Source organism: Dipodomys ordii, unplaced genomic scaffold (assembly GCF_000151885.1).
Source record: "Dipodomys ordii isolate 6190 unplaced genomic scaffold, Dord_2.0 Scaffold45, whole genome shotgun sequence".
NCBI lineage: Eukaryota > Metazoa > Chordata > Mammalia > Rodentia > Heteromyidae > Dipodomys > Dipodomys ordii.
In genome coordinates, this window is record NW_012267261.1 from 13320616 (window position 1) to 13334010 (window position 13395).

The window sequence follows — 13395 nt, forward strand, 5'->3', positions numbered from 1 at the left end:
AATGCTGTGCAGAGTTTCAGGTCTATAGTAGACACTCAGTAAGTTTGAAGGAGTTGAAAAATGAGTAGTACAGATGTTAGGAGCCCGGAGTAGGGGATCGCAGATGGAGTAGAGAAGTCCAGAAAGTAAGTGGTCTTTGGTTGGTCTTTCAAGGAACAAAAAAATACTTGGATGGGCAGAGAGAAAGAAGAAAGAACAGCCCCCCCAAAAAATCTCAGCTGCAAGGGGCTCGCGCCTATAACCCTAGCTGCTCAGAAAGCTGAGATCTGGAGGCTTGTAGTTCAAAGCCAGCCTTGACTCCCTCCCCTCCTGCCCCCGCCCCCCCCCAAAAAAGTCTATGTAACTCCATTTCTAATTAACCAGCAAAAATGTCAGACTGGAGAAGTGGTTCCAGTGGGGCCACCTGTGAGTAAGAAAGCAACTCAGAATACAAATTCCTGAGTGCAAGTCCGGGAACTGGCCAAAAAAGAAAAAGAAAGGGACAGTGTCTTCAGGGTTGCAGGTGGGAAGAGAATAGAGCCAAGAAGGAGAGATCTAGCTGTGGCAGTTTGAAAAGAGCCCTTCCTTTGAGCAGGGTTAGCTGTGAATTTTTCACTTTTCATTTCAAACATTCCAGTAATTTCCACCTCAAGGAAACAAAAATGGTTGAATGGGATTTTCAGGGAAAGAGATGGCCATTTTGGCCTACCCACCATCTTTAGCCAACCTGGCACTAGTCAGAAGCATGGTGGTCTTCAGGCCTAGTTCTGGTTGCTCTGGGCTGGGTGTAGGCCTTTTGGCCATGGTGGGATAAAAAAGGGCACTTCATTCTCTCAGACCATGTTAGACAAACAGAAAAACAAAACTTCCCAGAAAATGTTTACTGTTGCATTAACATGTTGTGTTCCCTTGGCAACGGTGAGCCCATTATGGGAAAGGGGTTCCCCGGCCCCACTGCCCACATCTAATCTGCCCCACCACCTTGAATCCTGAGTATGCAACAGGCAAATAATGAAACTCATGTGTTTTGAAAGTCTCTGCCAGCCTGGGCCTGCCTTGTGGGTTCTAGAAGGAACCGCAAGAAAGTTTGAGCTCAGCCTGACCTGAAGCACAAGGAGGTGGAACAGCTCTTAGATCAGGAGAGGAGAGAATGAACATTTGTGAAGACTGCAGGCTGGTCAGGGAGCAAACAGAGGGCGAGGTGCCCCCCCATACCTCATCAGTGCTTCCTGAGTGGCACAGCTGCGTACCCCTCTGGTTACTCCTTTCTACAGAGTCCTCTTCATACACCGAGTCTGGGACTTGGAAGTGGGAAGCTTGAAACAGAGTCTCAATAGGTAAGCCCAAACTGGCCCCAGTCTCTCCAGTCTCCCACCTCAGCCTCCTGAGTATGGGATTCCAGGCGTGTGCCATCTTGCCTGTCAAACTGTCTACATAAACTTTTTGTTTCAATGTTTGGTGTCTTCCATTGTATACTTTTATTTTTTCACTACTGGTGATATCAAGTTCATGTGCCTAGCTCTCTCACCCTAGGATTCTAAAAATAACTAAGTAATTCACACTTCTAATTCTTCCTATTGAAAATTTAAAACATGGTTTATTTTGCTCTTATAAAAAGAAACTGGAGCCAGGCGCCGGTGGCTCACGCCTGTACTCCTAGCTACTCAGTAAGCTGAGATCTGAGGATCATGGTACAAAGCCAGCCCAGGCAGGAAAGTCTGTGAGACTCTTATCGCCAGTAAAGCACTAGAAAACTGGAAGTGGCGCTGTGGCTCACGTGGTAGAGCGCTTGCCTTGAGCTGAAGAGTGCAGGAACAGTATCCAAACCCACCAAAAAAAAAAAAAAACTGGATTAAAAGATCCAGCAGGGTTGAAGGCAGCAGTCTTGGCTCTGACTCTCTCCAACCTCAGGGAAGCTCTGGGGAACAAACACCTCTTTGGACTTTTTTTTTTCTCCCAGGAATTTGGGCTTGGCTTCCTTTGCCTTGTATTACCTATCACCTCTACCCACTTTTCAGAAACTTTATCCATAAATCTTTGTTCTATAGATCATTCTAATCTCTTATAATTACAAATATGCCATGTACATAGGCTAGTACTGGGGCTTAAACTCAAGGCCTGAGCGATGTCCCTTAGTTTTTTTCATTCAAGGCTGAAACTCTACCATTACCATCGCTCCATTTCTAGTGTTTTTTTTTTTGGGGGGGGGTCTTGTCGTGGGGCCTGAACTCTGGGCCTGGGCACTGTCTCTCAGCTCTTCAGCTCAAGGCTAGCGCTCTACCACTTGAGCCCCAGCACCACTTCTGGCTTTTTTCTTTTTGCTTATGTGGTGCTGAGGAATCGAACCCAGGGCCTCATGCATGCAAGGCAAGCGCTCTACCACTGAGCCACCTTCCCAGCCCCATTTCTAGTGTTTTTGGTGATTGATTTGAGCTAAGAATCTCATGGATTTTTCTGCCCAGGCTGACTTCAAACCTCCATCTTCAGATTGCAATCTCTTGAGTAGCTAGATTATAAGCATGAGCCACTGGCACTCAGAAATCTTTAATCTGAAAAAAAAAAAAAACAGGGCTGGGAAGGTGACTTAGTAGTAGAGTGTTAGCCTAGCATCTATGAAGCCCTGGATTCTATTCCTCAGTACCACAAAAACAGAAAAAGCTGGAAGTAGCACTGTGGCTCAAGTAGTAGAGTGATAGCCTTAAGCAAAAGAAGCCGAGGGATAGTGTCCAAGCCCTGAGTTCAAGACCCAGGACTGGCAAAAAAAAAAAAAGGAAAAAAATTAGTGGAGTTTCTGAAGGGAAGATTAAACACATCCCATTGGTGTCGAACATTAGAAGAGAAACTTTCCATGTTTTAGGCAGGAGGAACCTGTAAAGAACTGTAAAGAGCCTGCCTGGTGACCTTTCACTCCAAATTTCTCTGATTAATACACACCCAGGTGCTTGTGGTAAAAGATGTTGATGTGTATTTTTTTCAAAGCTGCTTCAGATTTACTGGAACTCTTGAAATCTTAATGTGTCATGTACCCTCCAATTTTTTGCTTATATACCCATAAAAAGAATTCATCATGTACTTTCTACTTATTTGTAATTTTGAATTATTCTAAATATCTGTGGAGGATATAGCCACTCATGTCATTTTAGACAAAATTTCCATTGCTCGGAAGTAGATTGAGTAGACTTGAAAGGGGCACAAATTAGCAAAAGTCAGTGGAAACATTTCTTCTAAGATCTTGATGAATGTTTAAGAAAACATAAAGCACAAGTTTACCTCGATTTGAAGCCAGGCAGTTGTCACATCCTTCCTCAACATATACATCTGTGACTCAGACTATAGCGGGATGAGACAGGGAGCTAGTGAGGGCTCACCTCCAGCCAGCCCCTCCACCCTGCAGAGTAAGCTGAAGACCAGTGGGTTGCTGCCTTTTCAAAGCTTGACTATTCCAAATCCAAGGTGGATGGAACACATGTCCTTCTGTGCACGTTTTCTTCCACATGCACTTTGCTTTTTCTTTTTTTTTTTTTTTTGGGTCCGGTTGTGGGGCCTGAACTCTGGGCCTGGGCGCTGTCCCTCAGCTCTTCAGCTCAAGGCTAGCACTCTACCACTTGAGCCACAGTGCCACTTCCGGCTTTTTCTTTTGCTTAATATGGTGCTGAGGAATCGAACCCAGGGCCTTGAGCATGCAAGGCAAGTGCTCTACCACTGAGCCACCTTCCCAACCCCCACTTTGCTTTTTCTAACTGCTGGAGAAACAATGATGTCTGTCACAAAACACATAATTGGTAGGAGAAGTCCCTCTTGCTACCCCCCCCAGTCTCCAATACATGTCTAAAGCCATATGGAAATATGAACAAAACAGGAAAGAATTCAAAGCCACAAGGCCCTATCTCTTCAGCTTACTCAGAAACCACATTGATTGAAACACTAATATCTCATATTGTTCCTTTGACATTTTGTCTTTTTTTAAACTTTCCACAACATTCTACCATAATAAGAGTAAGATGGAGCCAGGTGCTGATCACTCACACCTGTGCGTGATCCTTGCTACTCACGAGGCTGAGATCTAAGGATCACAGTTCAAAGCTAGCCCAGAAAGGCAAATCCATGAGATCTCTATCACCAATTAACCAGCAAAGAGCTGAAAGGGGGATGTGGCTTACATGTGGTAGAATGCCAGCCTTCAGCAGAACTGAGTTCAAGCCCCAGGACCAGCGGGGCGGGGGGGGGGGGGTGGTCAGGTTAGATTAGTTGGATCAGCCTTTCTTTTTAAATAGAGAAAAGGCTAAGCCCTTTCATTGTGGGTTAGTTTTAGGAAAGAATACTTAAGGAGAGTGAACATTTGGAAATTGATTCTCTTAAAATTATCATTGTCATGTACCTTTTGAGGATGTTCAGATGTCCACAGAGATACACGTACCTCATTTTGAAGACCCTGCCCAAGAGGGAGAGTGCACCTCATGGTCAGGGAAGAAGGTACTGCTGTGGCAGTGGAGGTGGTGCTTGGGAAATGGACCAATCACATCACATCCTGTCAGCTGCCACTCACTCCATGCGGAAGATTTGTGTCAAACACAAATTTTGCAAACTTATGACAGTCTTTCTCTAGAGAAAGTCTGCTTGCTATACCCCAAGCCTGACCAGAGTCTGAGCACAGTCTCCATACAGCAAAGCCTTTACTCTTCCATTGTGTTCCTTTGGGTGATTTTCATTGCTCCTTAGCCTGGGGATATGTACAGGCTTTGCAAACATGGTATCTTTCCCTCCCAGCTTTTTAGTTAGGCTGTCTCAGCGCCTTTGATAACTGAAACACATAGGACCTTAATTTGTGATTTTTGCCAGAAAAGTTTTCTTTAGGTTTACATCAATAGTTCAGATGTTTCTACACCATATAAGCCATGCTTGCCGAACTCATACAGCACATCTATCATGGTCCTTTTTCTCTTCAAATAAGATTCTCTGCTTCTACAGATTTTTAGAAGGATAACTACTGTCTCTCTAACAAACCAAGAACCTGCTATTAGCTTGAATTGTCTGGAAAAGCAAGGTTAGAAAAAAAAAAAAGGGACTGAGTAAACTGCTTATTCAAAAACAAGCACAGTAATGCAGGGCCAGGAATCAAGACAGCCAAGGAGGGAAACCAGTACACAGTGGCTCTATCATGTTGGCTACTGTTAAAGGTGATGGGTCTACCATTCCACTTGGACCTTCTGTGCAGCCTCATGAAATGTCTCTCAGAAGTGCCCCCCTGAGGCTGGGAATGTGGCTCAGTGGTAGAGAGCTTGTCTAGCATGCAGAACACCCTGGGTTCGAGTCCTCGGTACCACATAAACAGAAAAGGCCAGAAGTGGCGCTGCAGCTCTAATGCTAGAGTGCTAGCCTTGAGCAAAAGAAGTTCATTGCCCAGGCCCGTGAGTTTGAGCCCCCCAAAAAAAGTCCCCACTTGGGAGACAGAAGGGGATCTATCCACTTTGAGGCCCCTTTAGCCAAGGTAGCCCCACAGACACCTACTTCTCTGTACTTCTGGGTTCTACATGCTTGCATACAGAACTTCCCAAGCCCAGCCTAGAACACAGTGTGGAAAGTGCAGACCCACTCAGCTCCCTCTGCCTTCACAGGCTCACTGGCCAACGTTGTCAGCTGCTTACCCGTGCCTGTACAGGAGTACAGTGTTAGATGGAAATCGTGGTAGTGGAGAGATTAAAATCATCCTTACCCGGTCCTTGGGTGCTATCATTGTATTCACCTGGCGTGCAGTCAACCATGGTGGGGTGAGCAGGATACAGGATAGTCCAATATGGTTGCCAGGAGCCCTGTGTGGAGGCTGGTAGGGGATGGGACCATAGGACTGTGGTTAAGGGTGGTAGAGCTAAGACCTTCCTTTAAAAAAAAAAAAAAAGAAAGCAAATGAGAAAGAAAGTGTTCACTATATGTGATCTGTTGGATCTTCACAATGCCTAGGAAGAAGTACAAAACTTGAGACCAATTCGGAAGCCACCAGTCCAAAAAGCTCACACATCATCCCCACAAAGCTGGTAGCTGCCCCTTCTAGGCTTTTTCTCCTCTTCCTATGTCTAATGCACTTAGCGCTTGGTGTGCTTTAGTTGGTGCCTTGTGGTGAGGAAATGCTGCTCTGTGACTTACCCCAGCTACACCCTATCAGGAGGTTGCTGAGAGAAGAGCAAAGCAGAAGGAGCTTCCTCAATCATTTCCCACAAGTGCACTCCCCCAGCCTCATACGGGTCTAAGTATTTCTAAGTGAACTCAACTCCTCTGTCAAGCAAAGGGAAGTTGGAAAGTTGGAAGTTGGTGGGGGAATGCCACCTCTCTGATATTTTACTCATAGAAATACTGAGAGCCCTATCATTACCCTGCAGGCAGCAAAGGGATCCCAGAAGCAAGCCACGTCCTTTGGTTTTTAATCATAAAAGAAAAAGGAGACATTTTCTTCAGCAAGTAAGTACATTAATTATTATCTTACTACAGGATAGCTTGGGAGAGCTAGTTATCATCGATCTGATTGGGGTTTCTTTTTTGTTTTAGTGCCGGTACTGAGGCTTGAACTCAGGACCTGAACACTGTCCCTTAGTTTGTGGTTTGGTTTGGTTTTTCTCAAGGCTAGCGATCTACCACTTGAGCCACAGTCCTATTTCAGGCTTTTTGGTAGTTTGGTAGTCAGCCCAGGCTAACTTCAAACTGTGATCCTCAGATCTGAGTCTCCTGGGTAGCTAGAATTCTAGGTGTGAGACACTGGCCCTGCCTGGCTGGACACATTTCCCAATTTGCCCTCAGAGGAACCTTCTGAAGTCTTTCATTCCCTGAAGTTACCCAGGCTCCCCAACACTGATAGAGAATCACCATCACAATGGTGTTCCATTACTTTGGGATTTCCTAAATAGCAGCAAATATGTTTTATGGGCTGAATCTGAATTTTTCAAATCAGTAAAAATTCTGATGATAAACTGCCTCCCACCCAACCTTGATTAAAATACCCTATTGGTCAGTGAAACAATCTGGTATGTTGGGCAAACTGGTTCTGAGATTGCTTCTAAATAGGAAACCCATACGTATCTCTGGTCAGCTTTGGACTGTGTCACTGGGAGAAGCCTAATGGGTCGCTGTGGAGGATAACATTCATTTCCATTTCTCAATTTTTATATATTTCTTTCTTTTTTTTTTTTTTTTTGGTCAGTTGTGGTACCTGAAGTCTGGGCCTGGGCACTGTCCCTCAGCTCTTCTTCTCAAGGCTAGTGCTCTACCACTTGAGCCATAGGACCACTTCCAGCTTTTTCTGCTTAATATGGTGCTGAGGAATCGAACCCAGGGCTTCATGCATGCAAAGCAAGCACTCTACCACTGAGCCACCTTCTCAGCCCCTCAATTTTTATATATTTCTTGAGGGAGAAAAACCTCAGTGTCTTCACATCAAACTACACAACTATAATGTGCTTTTTTTTTCTTTCTTCCTTCTTTGCCGGTAGATTCTCTGTTGATTGGTCCCTTTAGAACCTATTATGTCCCTTGAGGGCTTTGCTTTCAGTAGAGGTGTTTTAAGAATTAGACATTTGTTTCCCTATTTGAATATGAAGACAAAGTTGTTTCCTAAGTTACATACTGCCTTAAACAAATACACTATGATGGTGTCTCTGTTTCTGGAGATGCCCAAAAGAGGATTTGAACTTTCAAATGTTGACTAATTTTGAAGACCCCCTAGAGTTCTCTGTGGGTTGTTTGTTAAGTTGGGTTGGGCTTTGCTTTTGAGACAGAGTCTTATGGGTTGTGCAATGTGGTCTCACACTCCGAGACTGGAGTAAGGGTCTTCTTGCTGGAAGTACAGAGTGACGGCCATGAATTCTTGGTGCTTCTAATAAAGTTAACCAGTGAGTCAACAAACTGTGGTTGGTTCTTGGAACAGGCCTAGGCAAGGTCACGCAGTTTCGGTCTACTTTTGCTTTTCCGTCATAACCACACCTTGGTTTCAAAGTTCACTCAAGTTAAGAATTCAGATGTTTTCATCCACACTGTGTGGACCTTCCTTCCTTGGAAAACGTTTACTGATTTCTTTTTCAGGTTGTGACAATAAATCCACCATTTTCAGAGACCCAGGAACACTATCCAATCTCTCAGCAGTGTGAGAGATTTGTAACCATCACCTGAGGAATCCTCGATCTGAAACTAGTGAATTGTCTTCTTCCCCTGTTGGAAGTGCATCACTAAGTTTTCTTCCACCTGCTTTTGTGAGCCTAGGAGGTGCTCAGATCCTGGGATATACATTACCAGCTTCCGTTCTTCATCCTAAGCCTCTGAAGCCATGACTCACCCAGTGAGCCAGGAAACACCACGATCCAAGTGTCCCTACCTCTGGCTTTCTACATTTTTGGTGCTGGCTTGTCTTTTCCACATGTCGTCAGGTAAGCAACTTTCAGGAACTTCACTGAGTCCTGACTTAAGATCTCTGAGGTTTGGGCTGGGAAGATGGCTCAGTAGTAGAGTGCTTGCCTCACATGCACAAGGCCCTGGGTTCGATTCCTCAGCACCACACAAACAGAAAACCCAGAAGTGGCACTGTGACTCAAATGGTAGAGCGCTAGCCTTGAGCCAAGGGGCTCAACAGTGCCCAGGGCCAGAGTTCAAGCCCCATGACCGGGATTGGGGGGGGGGGGGAGATCTCTGAGGTGAAAAGGCCAGCAATCTTTATGCCATTTCCCTAGGATCCTGCCTGGCTACCTTGTGATCTGAAAGGGTCTCTCAAGGATTCTCCCAGATCAGTTCAGGACTAAGAAAGCTGTGGTCTAAGTGTACTCATCTAGCTCAAAGAGTATAAAAGCTACAGATAGGAACTACCATTTTGAATCACTAACTCCAATTTCCTGGGTGGAGAGGAAAGAGGGAGGGAAGGAGGAAGGAAGGGAGAGAAGAGGGAAGAGAAAGAGAGGAAAGAAGAAAGAAAGAGAGAGAAAGGGAAAGAAAAAAGGAAAGGAAAGGAAAGGGAATCGAAAAGAAGGAAAGAAGCTGGGAGTCAGTGGCTCGTGCCTATAATCATCGCTACTCAGGAAGCTGAGATCTGAGGATCATGGTTCAAAGCCAGCCCTGGCAGGAAAGTCTGTGAGACTTTTATTTTCAGTTAACCACCAAAAAACCAGAAGTGGCACTGTGGCTCAAAGTCATAGAGCAAAAAGAGCTCAGGGACGGCGCCCAAGCCTTGAGTTCAAGCCCCACAACCAATAACAACAACAACAACAACAAAAGATGATAAGGAAAGAGAAAGAGAAAAAAAGAAGTTCAAGGATATGCCTGTGGTAGCACAGAAAGTTAGTGACCAGGTTAACCCAAGAATTCAGACTTTACAGGGTGGGGGAGGGGGAGTGTAGTTGTAGAGCTAGGAGGGAAGGGATGGTAGGGGAAAAACAAAGGAGGAGGCAACAGTGCTTGATAAGAAACGTACTCATTACCTTGCTCATGCAACTGTAACCCCTCTGTGCAGTATTCATACAATAAAAATCTTATTAAAAAAAGAAAGAAAAACCAAAAAAAAAGAAAGAACCCAGACTTTAGAGGAAGGGGTGGGGCAGCATTATTTGAAAACTATAAAGGATGGTTTAGAGCCCTGGCCTCTTCCAAGAACACTATCTGTTCATTTTCATGTTAGGATGGGCCAAGGGCATTGGCCTTAGGATCTGGTTTTTTGTTGTTTTTGTTGTTGTTGTTTGCTTTCTGGGTTGTTTTGTTTTGTTTGTCGGTCTTTGGGCTTGAACTCTGGATTTGGGCACTGTTCTCTACCACTTGAGCTACAGTGCCACTTCTGGTAGTTTATTGGAGATAAGAGTCTCACGGACTTTTCTACCGAGGCTGGCTTTGAATCGCAATCCTCAGATCTCAGCCTCCTGAGTAGCTAGGATTACAGGGGTGAGCCACCCGCGCCCGGCTAGGATCTGGTTTCTAAACTACATTTCTATGGTATAATGCTGCCATGTTTTGCCTTTAAAATGCTACAGTGATTTTTTTTTTAATTTGAAAGGGGCATGGAGCAGAGAGTTGAGGAATATAATATTTTCTTAATTTAATTTTTTTGTGCTGTACTGGGGCCTGAATTCAGGGCACCGAGCTCTTTTTCACATGACACTGGCCTTCTACCACTTGAGTCACAGCTCTATATCTGGCTTTTTGCTGGTTAATTAGCGATAAGTGTCTCATCAACTTTTCTGAGTTTGCTTGAAAACACAATGCCCAGATTTCAGCTTCCTGAATAGCTAGGATTACAGTCATGAGCAACAATGCTGGTCAAATCTGATTAATGTTAAATCTCTCTTTTTCATATGTTATGGCTGCTGACATCCTTTGTCAACACTGTATATGATAATGAGTGATTTCAGATTCATCCCTATTATATGTAAAGTTATCCTTTTTTATTTTATTTCTTTTTTGAAATAGGGTCTTACTACGTAGCTCAGTCTGACCTTGAACTCATGATCTTCCTGCCTCAGTCTCTGGAGTGCTGAGATTACAGGCAGGCACTATTATGCCCAGTTAATTTCCACTATTTTTAATAACTAAATAGGTATTTCCTATGTACCCTGAAAAGAGTACTTCTCAGAAATAAAGAGAAAACTTGAGTGCCAATGTGGTTTGTCCATCTGCCAAGACCTATCAAAGGTCTAGATGTAAAACTGCTCACTTAAGTATGGCCCATAATATCTAAATGTGAGAGACAGGGAAACAGGGAAAGGGCTGGGAAGAGGAACCAGGGACTCTATGCTACCCTGATGGTAATTATAAGTTCTGTGACCTAAGTTATAAAACCTGCTGGCTGGGCGCTGGTGGCTCACGCCTATAATCCTAGCTACTCTCGGTTCAAAGCCAGCCTGGGCAGGAAAAATCCATGAGATTCTTATCTCCAATTAACCACCAGAAAACCGGAAGTGACACTGTGGCTCAAGTGGTAGAGCGCTAGCCTTGAGCTGAAGAGCTGAGGGAACAGCACCCACGCCCAGAGTTCAAACCCCACGACTGACAAAAAAAAAAAAAAAACCCAAAACCAAAAATTTAAAAAAAAAAAACTTGCTACCTTACCCCGTTGCAACCAAGAGAACCAGCCATGCTTTTAATTTTGCAGTGGACATATCAGATCTTTGTATGTGTGTGATATCGGAGCTTACACTCTGAACCTCTTGTTCCTGCTCAGATTTTTCTCACAGCTGGTGTTCTACAGCTTGAACCACACCTCCACTTCCAGCTTTTTTACTGGTTAATTAGAGATCAGAGTTTGCCCAAGCTGGTTCCAACCCACAATCCTCAGATCTCTGCCTTCTGAGTAGCTAGGATTGTTGATGTGAGCCACTGGTACCCAGATCCACACAGCAGATTTTGTGTGTATTTGACAATAATAGTACATTTCCAACTGTCACAAAGTTGAATTTTCTTCTGGGAAGCTATGGATGTATACTCAAACTAAAGTCTTCTGGAGGAACTGAATCATGAGCTTAAAACTGAGAAATAAGGAGTGGTGAGGAAGAATACTAGAATACTAGAGAGAGAAAGAGTGCAAAAGAATTAAACTGACTTTGTAACTACACCAGGAAAATTAAAATCAGAGGTAAACTGAAGGAAATGGTCTTTGAACAAACAGAAAAGGAACACTTTGTTCTTTAGTTATACCCAGATTTTACTGTGCATGGCACAAACCAATCCATGAGCCCTTTGGATCTGAACACTCCAACAGGAAAGTAGAGCCTGAAATTTCTGCTTGTAGAGTGGTTGGCATATATTACTTGGAGAAAGTAACCATAACTCACATAAAAAGAAAGTACAGTGAAGTGCTGGGTCTTAACTGCAAAAGCCCAAAATCTGGGAAGAGAAGGGCCAGGATGTGCTGGAGGGGACGGAGGCTGAGCTGAGGGGGTAAAGGGAGCAGTAGTGAGGCAGGTGAATGGGAATGGAAAGAGAGAGAGGACTGCAAGCAGAACAGCAGCCTGAACAGAGGTACCAAGAAGAAGGGAAAAAAATCATTCATCCAACACTGAGCAGCTCCTATGTAGAAGACACATGTCTTAGTCTTGGGGACAAACTGCAAGGAAAATGGAGATGGCTTTTGCCTGGCACTAGTGACTCATGCATAACAATCCTCACTACTTAGGATTGAGCTTCAAAGCCAGCTAGGCAGGAAAGTCCTTTGAAACTCTTATCTCCAGTTAACCACCAAAAAGCTGAAAGTGGAGTGGTGGCTTAAGTGGTAGAGCACTAGCCTTGAACAGAAAGCTAAAGGGCTTGTGGGCCACAATCAGAAATCTAAATGTTAGGGCTGGGAAGGTGGCTCAGTGATAGAGTGCTTGCTCACATGCATGAGGCCCTGGGTTCAATTCCTCAGCATCACATAAACAGAAAAGGCCAGAAGTGGCGCTGTGGCTCAAGTGGTAGAGCACTAGCCTTGAACTGAAGAGCTGAGGGACAGCACCTGGGCCCAGAGTTCAAGCCCCACTATTGACAAAAAAAGAAAAAAAAAAAGAAACCTAAATGTTATTGGCAGAACGGCAGGAATCCATGCAAGAGTTTTAGGCAGAGACAGCACGGTGTCCCTCAGGGCTGTGCACACTTGAGGCATGCATACTCATCACCTGGGGATTGTTGAACGCAGTTTCTACCATGGGGGATTTTTTTTTTAGAGAAGTGAAACTCATTTGTATAATACTGCAATGATGGGTATGTTGCGCATTTTTCAAATCTATAGAGCATTCACCACCAAGAGTGCACTCTAAGTAAACCATGGACTTTGGGTGACAGAAATGTCATCAGAGTTAACCTAAAACTGCCCTGAGAAACAAAGTCCTCTGACGCCCACCCAACCTCCAGCAGTACAGAGGCCCTCATGCTTCCAGCCCTGAATTTTGCACATTATTTTTCAGATAAGGTCTTGATTCCTACCTGGGCAGGTGTCTGGGGCTGATATACCTATATTAGGCCTCCTGGTAGGTGGGATAACAGGTGCACACCAGCCATCTAACGCTTCCTTTGAAGTGGGTCATGCAAACTTCCTTCTGTCCTGGCTGGCTTTGAACCATGATTTCAATGATCACAGCCTTCCAAATAGCTAGGATTGTGCACGAGCCTCTAGCACCCAGCAAGTCCCTTTGGTAAAATTTGATTTTAAATGTTGTTTCTGCATAGGTGGGTCCAGAACGGGGTACCTTGGTAATGTTTGAGTAGTGAGTCTGTGAATAATGTTAAAATAATAAATAATTAAATCAAGCAAGCAAGCAAGCCAAGCACTAGTGGCTCATACTTGGAATTCTAGCTGCTCATGAGGCTGAGATCTGAGGATCACAGTTCAAAGCCAGCCTGGGCAGGAAAGTCTGTGAGACTCTTATCTCCAATAAACCACTAGAAAACCAGAAGTGGCGCTGTGGCTCAAGCAGTACAGCGCTC

At 44.4% G+C, this 13395-nt stretch overlaps 1 protein-coding gene across 3 annotated transcripts in view; it reads left to right on the plus strand.

The window, feature by feature from the left end:
* Window positions 1-6220: 6220 nt before the first annotated feature.
* Window positions 6221-13395, plus strand: part of Cd80 (CD80 molecule) — a 24695-nt gene continuing 17520 nt past the window's right edge. For 2 of the 3 annotated variants that reach the window (XM_013019477.1, XM_013019479.1), the window contains exons 1-2: window positions 6221-6432; window positions 8047-8387. In XM_013019477.1, coding sequence (XP_012874931.1) covers window positions 8288-8387 — 100 coding nt within the window. In that variant the 5' untranslated portion in view covers window positions 6221-6432; window positions 8047-8287. The remainder of the gene's footprint in view (window positions 6433-8046; window positions 8388-13395) is intronic. The other variant, XM_013019478.1, reaches the window with a different exon arrangement.